General features: G+C 36.8%; 2 protein-coding genes across 2 annotated transcripts; both read left to right on the forward strand.

Annotated features, from left to right (window-relative positions):
* Positions 1–10,712: 10,712 nt before the first annotated feature.
* Positions 10,713–14,912, forward strand: GCK72_013132 (uncharacterized protein; the record flags this gene model as incomplete). Its single annotated transcript, XM_053729668.1, has 9 exons — positions 10,713–10,767; positions 10,819–10,967; positions 11,142–11,465; positions 12,180–12,283; positions 12,509–12,764; positions 12,856–13,196; positions 13,799–14,003; positions 14,182–14,382; positions 14,709–14,912. 9 exons carry the CDS (start codon positions 10,713–10,715, stop codon positions 14,910–14,912), a joined length of 1,839 nt encoding a protein of 612 aa, XP_053584440.1.
* A 1,489-nt stretch (positions 14,913–16,401) lies between these two features.
* Positions 16,402–20,379, forward strand: GCK72_013133 (uncharacterized protein; the record flags this gene model as incomplete). The annotated part of the gene is made up of 8 exons (XM_053729669.1): positions 16,402–16,444; positions 16,553–16,734; positions 17,495–17,598; positions 17,837–18,092; positions 18,187–18,527; positions 19,191–19,395; positions 19,556–19,756; positions 20,176–20,379. 8 exons carry the CDS (start codon positions 16,402–16,404, stop codon positions 20,377–20,379), a joined length of 1,536 nt encoding a protein of 511 aa, XP_053584441.1.
* Between the last annotated feature and the right edge of the window lie 791 nt (positions 20,380–21,170).

Raw genomic sequence — 21,170 nt, forward strand, 5'->3', positions numbered from 1 at the left:
TGTTAAATCGTTTTAACGATCTGTCGTATCAGTGCATTGGAAGATAATGTGTTTTTTTTATTCAAAAATCAAATTTCATAGTCAACCTGTTTTCTTCACTCAACAATGGAATGTCTAGCAAATACGCCCTACTGAAGCACACATTTTTTTACTTCACCCCTCCAAACTTTTTTGCTTTCGATAAATAGGAACCACCTATTCAGCCTGTTGTGGAGATACATATTATGAATTCAAATTTCCTGTGCATTAAATTCATAATACCTTTTCGGAAAATCTGATTTTCCCGGTTTTAACTAGGAAAATCGGAAATTTCCGAGATTTTTCCGACGTTCGAAACTTTTTGTCTTTTTCTTAAAAATACCCAATACAAAATTTCCGAATTTTTGGACTTTTTTCGGGAAATTACAATATTAAATTACTGTTTAAAAGCAGAGTGAAACATTTCGAAAATGTCGTAAATGGATTACAGTCGAATCAAATACCGTAAAAAGCGAGTATTTGAAACAGATACCTTCTAATTCCGAGATACAATTTTTTTGAACCCAAGTTTTTGTTTTACGTTAAAACTAATCGATGAGACTCCAATTTCATAATAAGTGTCTTTTGGAGTTTTGAAACTTTAAGGGTACGTTAAAAATCACATGTTGGAAATGGACTTTTATACTAGGTCCATGAAACAGTTTTTCTGATCATCAAAAATTGTTTTCCCTCTCTGAAATGTATACGTGAAAGTGTTTTTATAAGCTAGTATTCGGGAACTTTCTGACCCATTCCTGACCGTTATCGGAATAAACAAGTTCCAACATTTTTCAAAGTTCTGAAACATGGAGACGACGAACTGGCGTGTCAAAGATCAAAAGCCGAGAATTTCGCGGGGGCCTTTGAACAATGTGGGGTTTTTTATTCCGATAATAAACATACTTTATTAGAAGAAGTCTGGTTGTAGTATGTCGAATTTGTTATCATGTCCAACAGCAATCTCGGGGTTACTATCAATAAGATAAATTTTTGAAATAAGTAACTATTTTGTAACAGGTTCAATTGTTCAAGTCTCAAATATCATGTTTCCTGATAGATCACTTTCTTTTTTGAGTTCTTCGTCATTATTAAAGATGGAGTCTGGACTCACGAGCGGAAGCTAAATTTCCCATTTTTCGTCGGCAAAATTTTGATTAGGTATTATCATTTTACTACTTGCTTTCTGAAGCTAGTCTGTTGATAGATTCCAGAAACAGTGATAGTGGTCTAGCAATCACAATCAACCATCACTACATATTTTCGTTTTCCTTGTACTTCCTAGGCAAATTTTGTCCGATTTTGATAGGAGTCGCTTTTTGAAACTTCAGTATTTCAAATTTTATTGTTAGACATTATGCACTTTAGTTTAACGTTTCATAAGTCTTGTAACATATCGAACAAACTCCTGAGGAAAAGAAAGAATACGCTTACAAGCTCTCAGGTGAAATCGAAAAATAAGAGGTGAAGATTGTGTTACGATTACGAGGATGCTGAATTTATAGCATAAATTAAAAATGCCTCAGATCAACTCAAATCAATAGTTTCATGTTTCACGAGATTGTTAAGAAATACTCCTCTCTGAATTCAACAATAAGATGGGCTCTTCCGATAGGCATCTGGTTCAAATTATTGAAACACAGTTTTTTTGGCATCCTTCCATGAAACTCGAGAAACTTCGAAGCTTATTTCGTGTTCATATCAATAGTTTTATGTTTCACGAGATTGTTAAGAAATACTCCTCTCTGAATTCAACAATAAGATGGGCTCTTCCGATAGGCATCTGGTTCAAATTATTGAAACACAGTTTTTTTGGCATCCTTCCATGAAACTCGAGAAACTTCGAAGCTTATTTCGTGTTCATATCAATAGTTTTATGTTTCACGAGATTGTTAAGAAATACTCCTCTCTGAATTCAACAATACCATAGCGGTTGTCTTTTCAAATCATGGATACGCTATCATTTCACAAATTTTATCATTTCACAAAACTCGTGAAACCTAGAAACGTACTTCTTGTAACAGTAACAATCCCAATTGCAAAGAAAATGTAGTTTTGAATCAATTTCACATGAAATCTTTGCTTTTATATGTGCGTAAAAGTTTGTCGATATAAAAGCTGTTAAACGCGTTCTACTGAAATTGATCTGAAAAAAAGATGTACGTGTCCTCTTCTTTCTTAGATCGCAGTTGTCAGAGATGATTACTGTTGCAGAAAACTTATGAGTCACCAATCAGCCGTATTAGCGTAATTACAATTAGGACGAAGGTTAGGACGATTTTCTTTGCACTCTATTCTGAAAAGCGTTGAAATATACTTCAACATTGAGGCTTAAGAAAACGACGGCATATTTTTGAGTTGATTCATTTGCTAAACACAAAACTCTGATTACTTCTCGATGATTAGAATAGTTCATAAAGGACGTCTAGGTAATATCCTTGAAGCGGTGAAACTTTCTCCTTTTTGAGATTCACCAATCATTTTTTGTTTCCAAATTTCTTGGCTCAATTGGCAAAGAATGGTCCCAACCGCAAAGAACGGCCCCAAAAAATAAAAGAACGGTCCCAAAGAATTACATGGTCCCTACCGCTAAGAATGGTCCCAAAATTTTGGGTGACACAAGTTTCCGAATTGAATGGTCCCTACCGCAAAGAATGGTCCTTCAAAATTGATACGAAAAACTTTTCACTATTCTCTTAGGCTTAGGTTTCTTAGAAATTGGGAAAACAATTGAGAAATACGATTAATAACCGGTTTTGTCAATTCTTCCACCAATTTCTAAGAAACCTAAGCCTAAGAGAATGGTGAAAAGTTTTTCGTATCAATTTTGAGGGACTATTCTTTGCGGTAGGAACCATTCAATTCTGAAATTCGTGTCACCCAAAATTTTGGGACCATTCTTTGCGGTTGGGACCATTCTTTGCGGTTGGAACCATTCTTTGCCTATTGAGCCAATTTCTTTCTGAGTAAAATAATTACAAATTCGTCATTGCACAGAAATAACTCTCAGTTGATAAATAAAACTGTTGAAACAGTAACCAGCTTGTTCTTATTAAATCACAACGTATAAATCTGTATGTTCAGCTTAAAGTTAACTATGTTTGCCGAGGATTACTGCTTCAGAAGATTTTGAAAAATGAGAACTGCTTCCTTTCCTATTATGACGATTGAAAATCATCCGAAGTTTTGATTTTGGAAATAGACATACTGAATCATTGAGAAATTTGAAAATATGGTTTTGATTCATCATAGATTTTTTGAATTACTGGTCAAAAGTATTCAAAATTGATTGATATGTGATTATTTTCGATTCACTTTCTGTAAGAAGAGCCAATTTATGTTTGTTCATTTTTTGCATTAGTACCATTTTAATATTTGGCATTATAATTGAAAAATGTTAATTGAGCCAAACATTTTTCAATTCAAAATTACTGTTCCAAGTTGCTCATTTCATAGTGAAGTCACTCTTTCGAGAGTGGGCAACGGCGAGAAATTCCAGCAAAAGTCGTTCAGCTATGAGTTTTCGTTTACCGTAAAAACTGTAATATAGGCGCATGCGTCTCTATTTTTCAATCTCCTTCTGAAAGTGCGCCTCTATTACAGGGGCGCCTCTAATAGAGGGTGCGCCTCTATTTTTCAACCTGCTCGTCTGGCTATTTTTTAAACTTTTAAGTCATCAAACTTTCAACAAAACTATCATTTTATCTGACAAAATTACACGAAAACTCTAAAATTTACAGTATTTTAAACGAAAATGGGGTTTTATTCTGTTTTTTTCACAAACTTTGAAAAAGAATTGTTGAAAACCAGTAGAAATATTTCAAACGTATTGAGGGTGCGGCACTATTATTCAAACCGCCTTTTTGGGTGCGCCTCTATTAGAGGGGGGGCTTCTAATAAAGGGGCGCTTCTATTACAGTTTTTACAGTAGTTATTCAACTAACATGGTTCTTTTTAAAAGTGATCTGCGGTTTCAAAATTTTGTGATTTTGAAATGAGGTTTCTTTGATTTTGCTCACATTAATAATCTTGACCTAATCCGCTTATAGCTTAAAGGAGGACTGAAGTCATATTTTTTTATTTCAGATTCTGATACTTCAGAAAATTCTGAACAACTTTCATCATTGGAGCATATGCTAAAAATCGCTCTAAACGCCCGAAATTCACGTTTTCCCGGCTCAAAAGGAGCCTAGGTGGAAGAGTTTTCACACCCCAATTTTTGCCCCCGTGTAGTCCTCTCGGACAAAATTATTTCTTTTTATTTCTCGATTTTTAGTTTTCTTGCTTTTTTCAACAAATTTTAGTGTTTTTTCTTCCTTTTTTTACGATATAAATTGGAAAAACACGAAATTTTGTTGAAAAAAGCAAGAAAACTAAAAATCGAGAAATAAAAAGAAATAATTTTGTCCGAGAGGACTACACGGGGGCCAAAATTCGAGTGTGAAAACTCTTCCACCTAGGCTCCTTTTGAGCCGGGAAAACGTGAATTTCGGGTGTTTAGAGGGATTTTTAGCATATGCTCCAATGATGAAAAGTGTTCAGAATTTTCTGAAGTATCATAATCTGAAATAAAAAAATATGACTTCAGTCCTCCTTTAATCATTTATTCAGAAATAATTGTATTCATACCGTGAAAAAAAATTTCGACAAGGACTTTCATTTCACTCAAACTGTTTCAACAAGTCATTATTGCCAAGATTCACATTTAGAAGAGTTCTTCACAAATTTAAAAAATATATATTCAAATTTATCTGTGCCAGGTGTCATATGTGAGCTGCGGTTACAGTTAAATGATAAATGCATAACGCAACAAACTTTTGTGTTCTGATCTATCCTTCAATCTATTGATCTTACTCAACACTAGACTCTCTGAACTTTTGATTTTTTGATCTTCAAGCGCAACACTTGGTGCACTCTCCCTTCTCTCCCCAGTGACTCATTTGACCTTTTTTCTGGGTTGTCTGCATGGAGGGACGTTTTAGTTAGTAATGTTACTACCTATACTGAGACGAATAAGTTTTTTTGTGTTGAAAATAATTATACTCTCCTAATGAAACGCAAATTTTCATTCGTCTAAACTTGTAGTTTTCCACCTGATTTCATTCAGAAACTACTGAGGATGTATTCTCAAACATGCTGATGAAATACTTGAATCAGTGAAACATTATTTTGCACCTCACCTACAATTTCAGTTATCCATTTCTTAAAGTGCAAACTTTTTCATTTAGAAATTCAATTTTCTTCAATCTTCAAAGGCTTCCCGCGTTTTAATCTCGATTCCTCTTTCTCTATCATTTAAACATGCCTTTCATTTCTTCCTTCCATTTTGCTACTTGCAAAAACAGAAAAAAACCAATATTAGATTTCTCATTCTTTTACTTTTTTCCATTTTTTTGAGTTTTTTTTTTCAGTTTCAAAGAGTGGACGAGTATAGCTGCTTTTTGGTTTTGCTTTTATTCGATGTTTTATAGGTAGTAGTATTCGTGAACTCTTGATAACTACCTTAAGTTTTCACGGAGTTTTACAGTGCTATCAATACAAAAGAGGACGAACACTAGTTTAAGTAGTATGAAATTGTATTACGAATTATACAAATTTCTCAGTAGTCAGTGGAGATGTGACTTTTAAAAATGTAGGCTAGGAAACGGCTAAAAAATTTTTAACGTAACTTAATGTAAGATAAATGACTTAATCGTCCTATCATCGAATTTTCTCTCTTTTGTACTTACGACCATGTCAAATCAGAACCTAAACGTGCTCATCATTTCCTGTTTTAACGACTCTCAAAAATTATTTCATAACCAATAAGATTCCTGATTTGATCCTGCCAAGACGTGGTAGACTGAACAGAAGCACATGTTTTCCGGTTTCTGAATGTATGTAATAATTTTTATCTGAATAGTTGAGCAGTGCGAATTGCCAAAAACTTCATTTCTCTTGGTGATTATCATAAGCTTTCATTGTCATTGTTGCTGTGCTATTAATTTAAAACAGGGCTAACGCTAATTCAAGTATGAAATTGTAAAGAAAATGTAGGCTAGGAAACGGCAAAAAATGAATTCACCACAAATTAATGTAATTGTAAGACAAATTCTTGATATAATCACATTCTTCCTCACCTTTGATCAGTGTGCTGCCCAGAGACTGAAACCACAGGGTTAGATAAAGTCCCGGGAATTCCCGGGATCCCGTAGTCCCGAGATTTGCCGTCTCGAGACTGATCACTTGTCAAAACTTCCGGGACAGCACCGTGCCAATGCTAGTGTCAAAACTGAAATTATCCATATCTGAACTTGCTTACTTTTTCCTGTTTTAACTAGTCAAGAAGTCAAGAAGTTAATTTGGCACCACGTTCATCACCATTTGGCCAATGGGAAACTGGAGAGAAACTAGACTACATATTTTCTGTTTCAAAAATATGAAATATTTTTTTAGCTGAATAGTTGAGCAGTATGTGTGCAGTCAGTAGGTGTTGTATTATTCAAGTAGATTTTACACAATCACTCACAACTTTCATCAAAGACAATCATTTATAAGTCCATACTTAGACAGTGGTCTTCTTCTGAAAACTTATTTTCCGACTGTACTATGGCCAAATTTACTGGGAAATGGTATTTTATTATTGTTACTGTTTCTTCCTCCCCGTAACATCGACTGTCTTTAGAAATAACATTCTCAATTTCGATAGGTAAGTACATGATTACCATAAGTTATACAACTTCTAGTAAAACTTCGAGATTCTCCGATTTATCAGCGGTTTTTTCCAAAGTTTTTTAATCACTTTATTGAAAGAGTGAGTTTTTTTTGTGAGTCCGATGAAGAATTCTTGCTCAAATGTAAGATCTCTCATGCTAATTGATTTCTAATAAATAATTTATGTATGTATCCGTGAATTACCTCGAGTTTAAAAGATGCCTGACTCATCAAAGTGCTTTATTTCTGTTTCAAGTTGTTTTTTTCTGTGTCGAAATTACATGAAAAGGGATGGAATTTTGGTAGAGCAACGGCATCGCACCAGTACAAAAATAAACTTGAATCATTTTTGTACTGACTGAAACCAGAAAAATTGTGTTGAGCTCTGAATTATGGTAACGGTTGTAACAGTTACTGTTTCACTTGTTTTACATAACAATGAACTGGCGAGTCAATCAATTTCTAGGACAGAAACATTAGCATAATTATCTGAAGAGGTAACAAAATATTATATTTGAAAAAGGCTAGAAAAATTTTGATTTCACACTCTAATAGTAAGCATCTCTGGTTGCTCCTATTTCAAAACCTGTTTCAAATACACTCTCTTATTACTACTGTAGTAAAGTTCTGTTTCAACTTTCCCGTACCTTGGAGAGTTTCAGGAGCATGACAGTTTCAGATTTTTCCATAACTTAAAACACTCCTATCGGGTTTTTGTGAGTCTGCAGTTCATAGTGAAGTAGGTATAAAATCTAACTGACATTGAATTGAAAAAAAAACTGTTTCAATATCGCCATCTAGTTGACTTTCAACAAATTTGAATGATGTTCGTTTTGCTGTAGATTAGCTTCATCTTTTCCACAGTCTGTTGGGAGGAACAGTTGGCAAGGAGTCTGACGAATTTGAAAATATGAGAAGTTTCAAAGCGTTTAAAAACCAATGTGTGTTTAAGTATGAACGATAAGAAGTCAGAAAATTATGGTTCTCTGCACGAAAGAAAATTTTCAAAAAGCGAATGACGGGAGTCGGGAGATTAAAATCTCTACAGAACGGTAGCCGTTCTCTCATTCTTCATGAGACATGCCATTCAAAAAAACTCGGAGCCAAAAGTCATTGGAGTAGAAACCAATGGGCTTCTTAAAATGGCTTTTCGGATAAGTGAACTCTGATTTACTTTGAATTTGGTCATGATTTCAAAAAACCTTAGATTCACCTTACCCCCAAAAAGACTTCAACTTATCATAGCGATATTCAACGGCTGAATGCTATCTTTCTCTAATTTTCAACTGTTTCATCACAACCATCTAAGTCTCATCTCTATATAAAACGCAATTCCAATCTCATGCCTAAATCCAAAAGACATCTGTTCCCAAGCTTCTGAACAGACGTTACACCATTCATCTCCCACGTGTCCCCTCTCATCTCATTTCCCATTTCCATCCGTCCATTTTGCAGGAACCTGCAAGAAAAAAGGGTGAAGAAAAAAAAAGAAGAAACCAATATAAAAATCCATCTCTGCCCTCTCTCCTCCTCCTCCTCTTTCTCCCCATCCCCGCGTCATTGTGCCATATTCTCTGCGCCCTCTGCCAAGCCAAACTCAATGGGTTTCCTTTCGTTTTTGAGAGAAGAGGACTCTTTTTTTCCTCTCTGTCTGATCCTCTCTTCTCTTCTATTTTTTGCTGTCTATGTGCGTTTTTCGTAAGTGTGACACACACAAAAGTGGCCACCAACTGACTGCTCATTTCTGTGTTGCCTTTACCTACAGCCATTACTTTGAGAACGACGGGAGCACTTGTTTCTTTTCGCGACGAAAATATTTTTTGTGTCTTTTGTGTCTTGTTCTATTGGAAACATTTTTTTTGGTTATCCCGACTTTGAGAAAGTGATTTTCCAAAAAGTGGTCTAGTAGATTCTTCTTCAAACTATTTCTACTTTAAAAAAATGTTTCAACAGCATTCAAAAAACAGTAAATTTATTTGTATACCCAATCTTGCTCCGATCTGTATTCCATGATTCCCTTTGCTAATGCTTTCACGATTTACATTCACCATACTGAGTTTTTAAAAACTATCGGTGGATTGCAATAGCGAAAAGATTTTTCTGAAATTATAGCCTTCTTCAAAAACTGATTTCATATCTCTGTTTTGTATTCTTCATTATAATATATACCTTGATGTTGAATTGTGATCAAATAGAAATACCAATGTTTATATAAATAATGCACCTGAAACACACTTTTTTTCTCAAAACTTCAAAAATTTCACATTTTCATATTACTTTCAAAATCACTCATATTTTTTCTTGCTTGATTGGTACTTTCTTTTTTGGTACACCAGTTCTTGAAAATTTCTGTCTTCTTAATATTCATGAATATTCTTGTTGTTGTGACTCCGTCACTGAATTGGTGTCAACAAATAGGAAAATCTAGATGCACTGAAGATTCGAGAAGCTGTTTTTTAAGTCTCACTCCTTGACAGAATTCTGAATAAAGAGTTTTCTGATAAGACTAGCTGAAAACCGCGATTTAAAAAAAACACGTGTTTCACTGTGTTTGTAAATATGAGCACAGGTTTTCAATTACCAATTTGTCCTTAGAAACTAATAAAAACAAGCAATTTGACTGAAATTCATTAACTTCTCGAAACAGTAGCATTCGATTTTTACCAGTTGAAAAAGTTGAATTTAGTTTTTTTGTAGAACTGAACTATTAGTTCGATTTGTGGAACTGCTGTTTCACACTTCTTTCAAGTGGTATTAATTTTTGTTATTTGGGAATCTTTTCTTTGTCTTTAATTACGGTTCCAGAATAACTGATTTCATCCATTTATTCTAATTTCTGTCATTTGAGGATGAAGTTATTATTTTTCTCAAGTAGTACGAGGTGATATCAAAGAGCAATACCAATGTTTATATGAATGATGACTCCCGAAACACATTTGAAGTTTCGAAATTTTTTCATTTTCATAAAGTTTACAAAATCACTCATATTTTGAAATTCTTGTTTTGTCAATATCATTCTTTAAAGTCGCCCAGTTCTTTCCAGAATTTCCGTTTTTTCCAGACTTGTCAAAAATCGGGCCGGGCCGGGCCGAGATTTTTCTTGACCGGGCCGGGCCGGGCCGGGCCGGGCCGAAATTTCTCTTGGCCCGGCCCGGCCCGGTCGGCCCGGATTCAAAAATGGGTACCCATTTTTACCAATTTTTTTTTGAAATTTTTCGAAAAAAAAGAGTAAAAATGCTTTAATTATCATACATATTCACATTTTGATTCAATTTTAAATGTTTATTCAAAAACTATACTTTTTTCAAAAAAGTTCAAAAAATTTCCAAAAAATTTCCAAAAAAAAAACAAGAAATTTTTTGAAAAAATGTTTCAAAACGGGCCGAGCGGGCCGGGCCGGGCCGGGCCGGGCCGGGCTGGGCCGGGCCGGGCCGAGATTTTTCCTGATTTTGGCCCGGCCCGGCCCGGCCCGGCCCGGCCCGTGACAAGTCTGGTTTTTTCAATATTTGGGAGTGTTTCAGTGCTTTTGTAAAAAATGAACACATGCTTCTCACTAATTCATCATCTATTTGTCTTATTATTATTTCATGAACTGAACTAAACAGAAAACACCTTTTCGAAACAGTAGGATAAGATTCTTTTCAGTTGAAAAATTAAATTTCCTTTTTATGTAGAACTAAACAATTAAGTCGAATTGTGCAACTGCTGTTTCACACCCCTTTCATCTCGTATTGATTTTAATTGTATCTTAGTAAGTTGGGATCCAATTTTAACAGAAAGAAAATTTCCGGGACATTTATCGACTTATTTTAGTACCCGAATTTAAAACCCGTTATCACTTGTAAGATATCCCGGCCGAAGTCTAATAAACTATTTCCCACTTTCACGTTTCTAACCTCCCCTTGAAACATTACCTTTTTCAATTTTTCCGTTTCCCGATCATTTCTTCTCATTTCTCATTTCTCATTTCTTCCCACGTATTCATCTTCCCAATTTCAGTTCTAATGCAATCTGCACTTATCGGACTCAACTTTCCATTGCAACGACGGTTTTTGTCGGGTATTCACCAGAAAAACCTCAGAATTCCGTTTTAACCCTTTTATTTTTCAGGCGTTCTAACCAGTACTTCCTCTGCAACGAGATGCTATTCCAATGATGTGAAAAAGTACGAATGTACGTCTGCAGAACACAAAAAGGAGCTCGAAGAATGCTACAATCGACTCGATTTATCTTTTGAAAATACGAAAGAGGCTTTTAAGGTAGATTTTTGTTTTTTTTCGGTTTCGAGTACTCGGCAAAAAAGTTTTAAAGGAGAAGAATCTGTTGGAAACGGATAATTTCCTGTTTCTATAGCTAGTTATTTTTAATTTGTTGAGGTTACTGTACTGATTCAGAGCTATAAAAATCAGAATAAAAATCTTTTTCACTTTCAGAGCAAATCGAACACGGAACTTGTCCGTGCTCTTGTCGTCCTCCGACTATGCGGAGTCCAAACTCTTGTCAACCAGAATCAAATGATTCTGGCCACAATGAGACGAGTCCTCGGGAAAAATCTTTTCAAGAAAACGCTGAAAAACACATTTTACGGTCACTTCGTCGCTGGAGAAACCGAAGAAGAAGTGCGTCCAGTGGTTGGAAAACTCAGAAATTATGGAGTCAAATCGATTTTGGACTACTCGGTCGAAGCGGATATTTCGGGACAAGAGGCGACGGATAAGACGGTCAAAGGGACGTCACAAGCGACTGTGAAACCAGCGGTACGTGATGTTTTTTGAGGAGAAGGGGTTCGAAAATGTGGTTTTACCGCGTACGGAACGTGGTTTCCATGAAAACAGTGTTTTATAGTACTACTGAAACATATATTTAAGTTCTACAATTCGAGCTCCTGTAGATAAGAATTGAATGTTGTTCACTTCTTGCTGTTTCATGTTACTCGTAAAAAAGTTGTTAAAATGTTTAAGTAAATCCGTGGCCTCAGCACATTACTAAAGTTACTACAATTTCCAAATACATAACACTGTTTCGCTAGGCTCTGTTTTGTCCGATTATTTTGAATTTACATTAATATATGTGTCCAGAAACGACATGTGATATTTCCAAAGCTTTCTGTTTTCTGTATGACCCCCAGTTGTTGTCATCTGAAGGGGAGGGATAACCCGATTTTTCACAATCCTAAAAACAAACGCGTAAGAAAAGTTGAGAACTTCAGAAGAGTGAGATCTTGGTGCATCTAACTAGTCTAGGTTATAGGAACTGAGGCAGTCCGTGGAACCGAACAGAAAGCTGATAGTATGGGGAATAGTCTGGAAGGTCGATTTATAACTTAAAACAGTTATAAAACCTTTATTCTCATGACCCAACTCATGGAATACATATTACCACCTAATAGTTTCTAAGTGAAACCGAACCCTCTTTATTTTATGAAAATCTCACTCCAAACATCTCTCGATTCTCATTCCAAAAATTTACAGGCGATGACACCAGTGGTCGACGCGAAAACGCTCGAAACGACACGGGAACGGTACACTGTACATCAAGAGTTCGGAGATCGGCGGCAGGGTGTGGCTAGTGCAAGGTTCGTGACTTGTATGGATTAGTTCTATTCGCTTTTTCAGTTATTTCGGGCTTCTAACCAAATTTAGTTGTTTTTAAAAGAATGCATGCAACTAACAGTGTCACCAAAATCCATACAATGTCACACATTTCAAGAATTGTAGTTTCAAACCTGAAATCATCCCTACCGTTTCGATCTCATCACTTATTCTTTTATCTTTTGAATTCCTACTTGTTTCAATTTCAGAACATATTTCTACGAAGGCGAGGAGCAATGTGACAAGAATCGTGACATCTTCAAAGACTCCATTAACGCCGTCGCCTCGGCTACAGGGAATGAGGGATTTGTCGCTGTGAAGGTTACGGCACTCGGAAGACCTCAACTCTTGCTGAAACTTTCTGAGGCTATCGTTCAGACTCAGAACTTTTTCAAGGCGTTGACCGGTGGAATGACACTTCAGGAGGGCAGACTGACGTCACAGAAGTTCACGAAGAGATTGCATGTGAGTTTTTAAAATTCTAAAACGGTATTGTCTATTGGAAAAGTTCTGAAATGTCACATTTAACTATAACAGAAAATATTTTTGTTTCCAGGAACTAGGTGTGAAAACCGATTCGGAATCCGTGAAAAAGTTCTTCAATGACGTTGACTTTGACTCTGACGGAATCGTCGATCTCCACGGATGGAATCATATTCTCGATGATCATGTCAAACTGGGACAACTGTTCCAAGTGTTGAATATCAAGACTGGAGCACTCGAACCACTTATCCAGAATCTGTCGAATGAGGAGGAGCAGGAGTTTCGAAACATGGTGAGGAGAACGTTGGATGTGGCAGAGTACGCGATTTCGAAGGGTGTCAGGATTATGGTCGATGCGGAGCAGACGTACTTGCAACCCGCGATTTCGAAGATTACGATTGAAATGATGAAGAAGTGAGTTCTAACATTAAAATGCTGGATTATTGAATTATGGGAACCTCTATAGCATTAGGAGACATTGTGAAACCGTCAGTTTTTGAGATCAAGACGTTTCGAAACTGGGATATTGTAAATTGGCGCTCCAAATCCATCTTATTTCACAGTTTCGAGTCAATTTACATGATTCTGCTTCCATTGAAAATAGAAAGACTGTCCAAAGTTGAAAGTTTTTTGAAGCAGAAATATTTTCACAAACATTTTTTTATACGGAAATGGGAGTTCCACTCCTGCAAACCGGGTCGAAATCAGAGTTTTTCTTGGCCCGCCGGCCCGGGGCCCGGAGTTGGTTAAAAAAGTGCCTTTCTTGTTTATTGAAGCCAGGCCGAGCAGAGCAAAATCTCAGTTCGACCCGAAATTTTACAACTTTGCACAAATAAAAAACTGAAAAGGAATCTATTTCTGGGTAATCGGACTGCATTGAGCAATCAAAGATACTTCTGTTCTGGAGAAAATTTTAAACAGTTGTTTTTTCCACAGGCAGATCAATATACTTACACATCACCCCACATTTCTCATCTCACTGAAACAGTCTCCTCCAATTCCTCTCATATTTCCAGATACAACAAGGATCGTGGAAACGTCTTCAACACCTACCAAGCATACCTGAAGGCTACCCTTCAAAACATGGAAGCTGATATGCAAGTGGCACGACGAGAGGGATGGCATTTCGGAGCGAAACTTGTCAGAGGAGCATACATGGAGCAGGAGAGAGCACGTGCCCAAGCGATTGGTTATGACGATCCGGTTAATGTGGATTTCCAGGTAGGTTGACATTCACAAGTTCGAGTAACAATAAACAAATGGTGGAAAGTTTTGAAGTTTTAGATCGAGGTCATGAAACTGTCACTTTTTATTGAAGTGAACTGTTTCACAACTTTTATAAATCAACTACGTTTTGCTTTTTTCAGTGACTCTCTTACTATTAGAAAACGATTTTCAGGCCACCACAAAGATGTACGAATCATGTCTGACACGTATCGCCGATGAGGTGGATCGACGTGGCAGGACGAACGTGTCGGTGATGGTTGCGAGTCACAATGAGGATACGGTACGATTCGCGGTGAACTTGATGAAGGAGAGATGTATTGCACCGTCGGAACGAGTCATGTGTATGGCACAGTTGTATGGAATGTGTGATCAGGTACGAGAGAGGACATCAAAATTGCAAGTGGAAGATTTTCAAAGTTTATAATGAGTTGGTAAAACCTATTCCAAAATGAGAAAGACGCACAAATTGTGACTACACCCTTTTAAAAAATCCAAGACAAGTGCGCTCTACTGATAAACTAGAATCTCAACAGGGCGCACTTGCATTGGTCAGTGTTTAGCCGCAACAATTTCTCATTAGAGCGCACATGACCAAATACAGACATTTGCTTAAAAAAGTTCGGTTCCGAATTTCTGTTATAAGATCTTTTCACCCGTCATATCTAATCCTGTGTCCACTAGAAACCATTCCAATTCCAGGTGTCATTCTCCCTCGGACAAGCCGGTTTCTCAGTATACAAGTATCTACCATATGGACCAGTTGAAGAAGTCTTACCGTATCTCAGTCGACGTGCCCTCGAAAACGGAAGTGTGTTGAAAAAGGCAAATAAGGAGCGTGATCTCTTGTGGAAAGAGCTTAAACGACGAATCTCAAATGGCGAATTCAAGGCCAAGCATAATTAGATTATTCTCATTTTAAAAGTTTGATTTAAACTCGTTCAAACGGTACGTAGGACCTCATTTTCTTGCTTTTTCCCTGTTTGTTTTTTCTGTGTTTTCATATCAAATCGCGTCTTTTCTTCTCTACTTTTTATTCGAATTTTGTCTGCCAACAAATCAGCCAATTACAATGAAGATCTTCGCCTTTAAAACTCTGAACTCTATATGAATGCCCTGAAACACTGAACTTTTTAACAGAAGATGAGTCAATCAAAAAAGAAATGTTTCAATCATTAATCATAATGAACTCGTACGGATTTCGAATATTGAGTTTCTTAGCTTCCTCCTCTTTCTGCTTCGTTTTCTCCTACCAAATCGCTCCATTTTCCGCGGCAGTGTTGAAAACGAAACACCGCGCTGAAATTCGAGTGGGCGTGGCAACCGCAAGAAGCATGGTGAACTTCTATTGCGCTGAAAAACTTGCGTTGATAATAGGTGTTTTTGAGAACTGTTTCTCTGACCACCTGTCAGAGAGCATTTCATGATCATCAACTTTGAAAAAAAAACAGTTTTGTATTCAACTGAAAGTTTGACAGTTTTATTAGAAAACATTACTGAAAAATAGATGTTGAGTATGCTCAACTGAACGGCATAAAAGCTTCTTTCTGATCATGAAAAAAATGATAATATGCGTTTGATGCCTGTTAGGACTGTGTAAAAATTAGAACATCGTGAAACAGAGATAATAGCAGAAACTTTTCGGTTTTCAAGTCAATCCAGCATGAAACGATTCCTCTAAACTAAAATATCGCACAGTCTTTGCATCTAATAGAACTTCTATTATTGTAGCCACAAAACATTGACTACAATAAAGACAGACTTAAGCACAATTGCGAAAAGATTTCTCTGAAATTATAGCCTTCTTCAAAAACTGATTTAATATCTCTGTTCTGTATTACATACACTTCACTCACTATAACAATTAGAAATTTCATTGTTTATATAAATACTGCACCTCAAACACACTTTTTTCAAACTTCAAAAATTTCACATTTTCATATTTCTTTCAAAATCAATCATATTTTCAAGTTCTTGTTCGATTCATGTGCTCTTCTTAGGTACACCAGTTCTTGAAAATTTTCGTTTTCTCGATATTCATGAATATTCTTGTTGTTGTGACTCCGTCACTGACTCGTGTCAACAAATAGTGCTATGTATATGCACTGAAGCTTCGAGAAGCTGTTTTTTAAGTCTCACTCCTTGACAGAATTCTTGAAAAAAGAGTTTTCTGATTCCACTGAAACCGAAATTAAAAAAAAGGTTTTACTGCGTTCGTAAATGCGAGCACAGAATTTCACTTACCAATTTTGAACCGTAAGACCTGTTTTTGTTGAACGTTTTGTTTAAACTAATCAAAAAACCCAGTTTAACGAATCCATTATCTTCTTAAAACAGAAGAAAGGTTTCTGAATAACTGATTTCATCCTTCTGTTCCAGTTTCTGTCATTTGAGGATGAACTTCGTAATACGGGTTGACATCAAAGTTGATATAAATGGTGCCCCTGAAACACACTTTTCTATTTTTCAAACTTCAAAATTGTTCTTTTTCATAAAGTTTACAAAACCAATCATATTTTCAAGTTTTTTTAAAATCCGATCTGTAGGTGCACCAGTCCTTCCCCGAATTTCCATTAGATACCGAGAAGAAGTGCGTCCAGTGGTTGGAAAACTCAGAAATTATGGAGTCAAATCGATTTTGGACTACTCGGTCGAAGCGGATATTTCGGGACAAGAAGCGACGGATAAGACGGTCAAAGCGACGTCACAAGCGACTGTGAAACCAGCGGTAAGTGACGTATTTGGGTGGAGAGGGTTCGAATAATGTGAGGTATATATTCCCCTATTATTAACAGGGCACGCTTCTTACAACCGCGCTCTACCGAAACCGAAGAAAATTGTGTGCGAAATTGAGAGACTCAGAGAAAATGAGACATTTTTCAAGGGAATTTCGGTGGAGCGAAGTTGGAAGAAGCGTGCCGTACTAATAGAAGCAATCCAATCGAAAGTTTTTGTACTTCTTGCTGTTTCACGTAACTCGTAAAACAGTTTTTTAGTTTTCGAAATATTGGAGTTGTGTGAATCGATGTGAGTTATGTATTTTTCGGAAGCAATAACTCAGTGTTGATGTTTTCCAGTTTCTTGCGAACTGCTTTCAAAGTTCCGTTTGATAGTACAGTGCTTGCTAAAGAAAGCAAAGTTGTACCTGTTGTAATCCGATGAAAGAATTATTCAAGTTCTCAAGAGTACTAAACCTTATTTTGTAGCTGAAACAGTTATAATTGTACTGTTTGGCAATTTCTTGAAGACTATCCGATAAATTGTTACGTTGCTAGTTTGAGACGAGGAGTTTAGTTAAATCTTATTTAAATTTAAAATATCACATACATTATTCTATGAAAATATCAGAGTTGAAATGCATATATCTCGGTTCGGTGAAGCGTTCTGTAAAATTTGATTACATATTCGGAATCAGCGTATTGAGCATCTATTTAGTACGATTAAAGGAAGTGTCCAACACCACCCATTTCTCATTCCCGAATTTACAGGCGATGACACCAGTGGTCGACGCGAAAACGCTCGAAACGACACGGGAACGGTACACTGTACATCAAGAGTTTGGAGATCGGCGGCAGGGTGTGGCTAGTGCAAGGTTCGTGACTTGTATGGATTAGTTCAATTCGCTTTTTTAGTTTTTTGGGCTTCTAACCAAAATTTAGTTTTTCTTTTTTTAAAGAATGCATGCAACTAACAGTATCACCAAAATCCATACAATGTCACACATTTTCAAGAATTGTAGTTCCAAAACCTGAAATCATCCCTACCGTTTCGATCTCATCACTTATCCTACTATTTTTTTAAAACTTCTACTGAATTGTCTTCTTTTTCAGAACATATTTCTACGAAGGCGAGGAGCAATGTGACAAGAATCGTGACATCTTCAAGGACTCCATCAACGCCGTCGCCTCGGCTACAGGGAATGAGGGATTCGTCGCTGTGAAGGTTACGGCGTTGGGAAGACCTCAACTCTTGCTGAAACTTTCCGAGGCTATCGTTCAGACTCAGAACTTTTTCAAGGCGTTGACCGGTGGAATGACACTTCAGGAGGGTAGGCTGACATCACAGGAGTTCACGAAGAGATTGCATGTGAGTTTTGGAGAAATTAAAAGATTATTATTTATTGAAAGAATTCTTAAATATAACGTTTAACCGAAACAGAAAATTATTTTTTGCTTTCCAGGAACTCGGCGTGAAAACCGATTCGGAGTCAGTGAAAAAGTTCTTCAATGACGTTGACTTTGACTCTGACGGAATCGTCGATCTCCACGGATGGAATCATATTCTCGATGATCACGTCAAACTGGGACAACTCTTCCAAGTGTTGAACATCAAGACTGGAGCACTCGAACCACTTATCCAGAATCTGTCGAATGAGGAGGAGCAGGAGTTTCGAAACATGGTGAGGAGAACGTTGGATGTGGCTGAGTACGCGATTTCGAAAGGTGTTAGGATTATGGTCGACGCCGAGCAGACGTACTTGCAACCAGCGATTTCGAAGATTACGATTGAGATGATGAAGAAGTGAGTTCGAACTTTGAATGCTAGTTTATTGAATTATGGGAACCTCTATAGCATTAACAGACATTGTGAAACTGTCAGTTTTTGAGATCAAGACGTTCCGGTATTGTAAATCGGCGTTCCAAATCCAGCTAATTTCACAGTTTCGATCAGGTTCTTAACATGATTTTGCCCCAATTGAAAATAGAAACACTGCCCGAAGTTGAAAATTATTTGAAACAGAAATATTTTCACAAACATTTTTTTAACTAAAACGGAAATTCCGTTTCTAGGTAATCATGCGAGGAATTCCGTTTTCTGCCACTCTAAAATTTTTTCCGCCTTCCGCCTAGAGGATACCAGCTTGAAAAACTTGATTGCCAACTCGAACTTACTGATATTTTTGAGGTTTTTTCTGCGAAGCTTTCAGTTTTTTACGAAAAAACAAAATTTAACACAAATATGTATAACCATCTTTAAGGGCCTTTTATATAAAATAATCGTTTCTAAAAAATGACTTTCGCATCCCGCTAAACTCGGGATCGAACTGCATTGAGCAATAAAATATACTTCTGTTCTGGAAAAAATGTTCCATTTGCAACGAGGCATCAATATACTTCCCCACCACATCCTATTTCTCATCTCACTGAAACGATCTTCTCGTCCAACTTCTCTCCATATTTCCAGATATAACAAGGATCGTGGAAACGTGTTCAACACCTACCAAGCATTCCTGAAGGCTACCCTTCAAAACATGGAAGCTGATATGCAAGTGGCACGACGAGAAGGATGGCATTTCGGAGCGAAACTTGTCAGAGGAGCATACATGGAGCAGGAGAGAGCACGTGCCCAAGCGATTGGTTATGACGATCCGGTTGATGTGGATTTCCAGGTAGGTTGAATTCCTAAGATCGAGAGAGTGGAAAGTCTTGAAGTTTTAGATCAAGGCCTTGAAACTGTCATTTTTTATAGAAGAATACTGTTTCACAACTTTTATTCACAACGTTTTTCTTTTTTCAATGACTCTCTTACTATTAGAAAACGATTTTCAGGCCACCACAAAGATGTACGAATCATGTCTGACACGTATCGCCGATGAGGTGGATCGACGTGGCAGGACGAACGTGTCGGTGATGGTTGCGAGTCACAATGAGGATACGGTACGATTCGCAGTGAATTTGATGAAGGAGAGATGTATTGCACCGTCGGAACGAGTCATGTGCATGGCACAGTTATATGGAATGTGTGATCAGGTATGCGGGGCTACTAAATGATTGCGGGTTGAAGAATGTGAGAAATTTTTATTGAGTTGGCGGAACAGATAGAAAAATAATACTATACCCAAAAATTGTGACTATGTGTAATCTTATGCTTAAACTCGACTTACGGAAGTTTTGCGTTCATCGAAATTAAGGACCGAAAATTAGTCAATTAGGTTATTCATAACATGAAACATTAAAAAATCCAAGACAGACGCGCTCTGTTGATAAACTAGAATCTTAACAGGGCGCACTTGCATTGGTCAGTGTTTAGCCGCAACAATTTCTCATTAGAGCGCACATGACCAAATACAGACTTTTTCTTAAAAATGTTCGGTTCCGAAAATCTGTTATAACATCTATTCACTCGTCATATCTAATCCCGTATCTACTAGAAACCATTCCAATTCCAGGTGTCATTCTCCCTCGGACAAGCTGGTTTCTCAGTATACAAGTATCTACCATATGGACCAGTTGAAGAAGTCCTACCGTATCTCAGTCGACGTGCCCTCGAAAACGGAAGTGTGTTGAAGAAGGCGAATAAGGAGCGTGATCTCTTGTGGAAAGAGCTTAAACGACGTATCTCAAGTGGCGAATTCAAGGCCAAGCATAATTAGATTATTCTCATATTAAAAGTTTGATTTAAACTCGTTCAAACGGTACGTAGGACCTCATTTTCTTGCTTTTCCCATGTTTGTTTTTTCTGTGTGTTCATATCAAATCGCGTCTTTTCTTCTCTACTTTTATTCGAATTTTGTCTGCCAACAAATCAGCCAATTACAATGAAGTATTCATTTTTTGAAATCACTATGAAAAACTCGACCATCTTCACTTTTAAAAATATGAACTGCTTTTAAGTGTCCTGAAACATTGAACTTTTTTTACAGAATACGGTATGGCGGTGCTTTTCTATGGGTCAATCAAAAAATAATAGTTTCAATCATTAATTTTAATGAACTCTTTCTGGTGTGTTCCCCACCAAATTCTCCATTTTCTGTGGCAGTGTTTAAAACGGAATACAGAGTTGAAATGTGAGTGGGCGTGGCCACCGCAAGAGGCGTGGCAAACATGATATTTTCCAGAAAAGCTTGCATAATATGTGTTTTTGGGTACCGCACCATTTCATGATCAACATTCAAAAAAAAAACTGTTTCACACCCAACTGAAAGATGGACAGTTTTAATCGAAATTATTTCTTCGATCACAATGTAAGTGCTTCTTCAGTGTTGTATCCTCAACTAAATATCCTAAAAGCTTACTTATGTTTCTGCGTATGAAGACCAGGCTTGATCGAGGTCGGGAAATCGGGATACTCGATTTCTCGGTTTTCCCGACTTTTTTCGGGAAAATTTCCCGAAAAATTTCGAGAAAATCGGGAAATTTTTTGTAAAAATTTCGAGTACTCGAT

This window comes from Caenorhabditis remanei, chromosome IV (genome assembly GCF_010183535.1).
Source record: "Caenorhabditis remanei strain PX506 chromosome IV, whole genome shotgun sequence".
Lineage (NCBI taxonomy): Eukaryota > Metazoa > Nematoda > Chromadorea > Rhabditida > Rhabditidae > Caenorhabditis > Caenorhabditis remanei.